General features: G+C 31.8%; 1 protein-coding gene across 1 annotated transcript; it reads left to right on the top strand.

Moving 5' to 3' along the window:
- Window positions 1-284: 284 nt before the first annotated feature.
- On the top strand, window positions 285-3,484 carry LOC129882300 (uncharacterized). The gene is made up of 6 exons (XM_055956545.1): window positions 285-583; window positions 1,081-1,159; window positions 1,772-1,947; window positions 2,622-2,682; window positions 2,856-2,912; window positions 3,269-3,484. Exons 1-5 carry the CDS (start codon window positions 464-466, stop codon window positions 2,870-2,872), a joined length of 453 nt encoding a protein of 150 aa, XP_055812520.1. The 5' UTR covers window positions 285-463; the 3' UTR covers window positions 2,873-2,912; window positions 3,269-3,484.
- Window positions 3,485-3,726: the final 242 nt, after the last annotated feature.

The raw sequence follows: 3,726 nt of genomic DNA on the forward strand, positions 1-3,726 counted from the left end.
CAATAATTTTTTTTTATAAAATTATTAAATAACTGTTAATCCAATAACTCAATAACAATAAATCAATAACATTTTTTTCGATTCGATTTATCGATTGATTCGATTTTTATAACCCCTTAGGTACTATTTGAATTTTTAATCAAAACCTTAGACACAACTGAGTATTTAATTTCCTGGTTTTCTTTCTTCTTTAATACTACAATTAATAATTAATAATTAAAATTAAAATTGCGTCACCCATCTTTTCACGGTTCTCTCTCTCTTCCTTTATTCTTTCCCTTTTTCCTCTGTTTTTTTCTGGAGAAATAAAAAAAGTTGTGGGCCTTTACATTTTATCTGATCCTTTTTTTTGACGGTGGTTTTCCTATAAAAACTCACTTGAATTTCCTCAAATTTCAACCGAAGTTTTTTATTTTATTTTATTTTGTTGAAAGGCAAAAAAATAAAATAAAAAAATAAAAAAATGGAAGGAAAAAAAAAACCAACCAGTTCTTCATTTACTTCTGATCTTTTTGGTTCCAAAGAAACTTCTGCTTCTTCATCTTCTGGAATTTTTAATTCCATTTTCCCTCCTCCTTCCAAGGTATGATTCTTTTTTCTTTCACCAATTCTGGGTTTTTAATATTTTTTGTAATGAATAATAATATTTTGTGTTGTGGGTTTTTATGTTTTTTTTTTTTTTTTTTTGGGGGGGGGGGGGGACAGATTTGATATATAGATGTTAAACGACAAACATTTGATTGTTGTTTAAGAAGGAAAAAAGTTTATATTTTTCTTGATATGTTGTTGTTTGTTAACAAAATAGATTAGGTTAAAATAAATTGGGGAAAAAATAAAATAAAAAAAGTGAAAAGAGTGGGGCTTTGAGAATATTGTTGTCCTGATTCAATCTTTTAGACAAGAATAGAATAGAATAGGAAAGGCAGAAGTTGCTATATTCTGTTTGGTTTGTACTTTAATTGTAGTGATGATGCCTTTTTTTACAAAGGTAAAATGCTAGATGTTAGAATATAGATGGAAATAGAATGTTCTTTCCAAGCATTTTGGATCTTATAATGGCTATGATCTCATAATTTTAAGGGACATGGATCGATGAATTCGGAGCAATTGAAGCAAGATCCTGTGATTCAGGGACGAAATGTTAAAGGTGGAGCCTCAGGTTAGTGAAATTAATACCTTTGGACACTTTTTGAGATAATAATTATTAGTTGAGCGAAAATTTCTTATATGGTCATGATTGAAGTATGTAAATAGTTCACGATACATAAAATATTCAGCCAGAGCTCCTCTATATATTGTAATGTAACAAGGGAATCCTCGTTCGGGTAATTACCAGATTTTGTATTGTGGTTAGTCTATAGTAGAATTGAAGAAGATCAACTCTTATTCCTAATCACAATCTAATAATCTATGTTGTTCGAACTCACCAAAAATGTTATCACATCCATGTCAGATCCGACACAAAGGTACTATTTTTGGAGTATCCGATATGTTTCTGTCGATACTCTTTGAAGAGTCAGAGTCCGAGCAACATAGATCTAATTTATGGAAATTACAGAAATATAAGCTTTCCACTTGTGGTGTGAGTAGTCTCTCTAAAATTATGCTTCAATGGCAAGTTCCATTTCTGTTAGGGAAGGATATATACAATGATTTCCTCTAAATGTCAAAATTTTTGATTATTTGACGTTTTTCAAATATATTTCATACCGATAAAAACGTGAAATGAAAGTTCAACCAGATTCATATTTTTTCCACTTCCGTTTTGCAGGAAGTACTCCTACTAGCAATGAAGCTGCCAGCCAGCAGGCTGCACAAAACAAGCAGCCGAGTTCATTTTATCAGAACGAAAAAGTACAGCCATGCCATCTTAGCTCATCGATATACTACGGGGGGCAAGATGTCTATTCATTTCCCCAAAATAATCAGAGCTCTACATACACAACTGTGAGTACATATTCACACACCTTAAAAAAGCAAGGCACAATTGCTCGGTAGTTAGATCTATTGGTGTAACACTTCTTTGTTTACTAATGCTCCTAATAATCTAAACACTATGGTACCTTTTATAATGATCTTTTGCTCCTTGCAAGATGATGTAGCTTTTATTAGAATATTAATTGTTTGTATTTCATTAAATTGCATGATAAAAGTATCTTAGAGGCGAATTCGGAATTTTGAGTCTATAGGTTCATAGTGATTATGTTCGATTATGTACATGTATATGTACTACATATTCACTATCTTTAATTTTGTATATATGCACGAACACATGGTTCAAATCAAAAGAATGTCGAGGGAGCCTGGATTTTAGGTGCTCGATCGGCCAGTGGAAGTATTAGAGACATATATTAATTGGATTATAACGTCAAGGAAGCCGGGATTTTAGGTGCTGAAGCTGTCATTGAAGAAATAGATGATCTGTTTTTTCTCCCTACCAATATGAGGGAGATTTGTAATTCATTGTTTATCCCATTAATTAGAGTTTTCTATGAAAAAAATAGAAAAGGCAGAGTCAATTAGGCAAGGGTAGAACCATCACCTTGATACCAATATTTGTTCTAAAGGTCATTTGCTTATTCTTATGTTTCTTATTTTTTCTTGATTTTGATTGCGCGTAGGTCAACAAAGATAACGGAGAAGATGATTCTGGCAGTGCGTCTCGAGGAAACTGGTGGCAAGGTATTTGTTTTTGATTTTTTTCGATTACCGAGAAATTTCCCTGCCATTCTCCACTTAAATATAACTTGTCTACGGTAGAGTTCAAACTTGTGATGTGCGCTTTACATTCTTATCTGAGTATGAATGATGAATCTCAGTCTTATTAACAATATACATGGTTTTAAATTTTGCAGGGTCCCTGTACTACTAAGAGCTCACCACCAAAGACATGGATGTTACATATACTCAAGGTATACAAAGGACTTGGTTATATTTATCTTATTCTTGATAGAAGTTCCTTTGGATTTTTGCCCTTTCTCTTAGTAATAGAAGACCAATCCGGTGCATAAAGTATCCCACGTTCACGATTGGTCTAGGAAAGGGCCATGCACCAACGAGTGTTGTGTAGACAGTCTACCTAATTTTCAAGTGTTATAGAAATTTGCTTGTTGATTCTAGTCTTACCCAATATTCCATGCAATTTTGATTTTATTTTATGCTGGACATATTTAACATAGCTTTATCTTCTTTTCATTTTGCATCTATCATGTTATATGTTTTTTTTTTGTTGAATTTTTTCTAATTTATATTCTGTGTCTTGTGGCAGGTAGTTAAATATATAGAGAAGCAGTTATCTACCTCAATATTAAAGATGGATGATTACTAATAATTAGCTAAAGAGACCACTTGTTGGTTGGACACTATAGATTATAAGTATAATTATTAGTCTATGTAATTGTAGTTAGTGTTTTTCTCTTACTTGTAAAGGATTATAGACCTTATGCACTTGCTTTATAATGTAAGACTTTTTGTTTAGGAACTAGATTACAGCTTTTGTGCTTTGAATTCTTTTTTGGGCCTTCAAATGTCTTTTTGTTTATGCAGAAAATATACTTTTATACTTTCTAAAGTTGTCTATAGTCTGTCCAAATGTACTTAATGGTTATATTGATGTTAGTATTCTGCTTGAGTCAAATTCAAAGAGATTGCAACTTCACAAGAAGCATCTTGTGGTTTGAAGAATTATGTCCATTCCTTTTGGTATATTTTACTTATTTTCAGTTT

Source organism: Solanum dulcamara, chromosome 3, assembly GCF_947179165.1.
Source record: "Solanum dulcamara chromosome 3, daSolDulc1.2, whole genome shotgun sequence".
Classification (NCBI taxonomy): domain Eukaryota; kingdom Viridiplantae; phylum Streptophyta; class Magnoliopsida; order Solanales; family Solanaceae; genus Solanum; species Solanum dulcamara.

What these genes read in the sequence shown, in the direction of transcription:
- LOC129882300 (XM_055956545.1), top strand. Translation starts at nt 464, where the DNA reads ATGGAAGGAAAAAAAAAACCAACCAGTTCTTCATTTACTTCTGATCTT. An exon ending in TGTTAAAGGTGGAGCCTCAG is followed by an intron (nt 1,160 to 1,771) that starts GTTAGTGAAATT and finishes TCCGTTTTGCAG; the next exon opens with GAAGTACTCCTACTAGCAAT. An exon ending in AGAGCTCTACATACACAACT is followed by an intron (nt 1,948 to 2,621) that starts GTGAGTACATAT and finishes GATTGCGCGTAG; the next exon opens with GTCAACAAAGATAACGGAGA.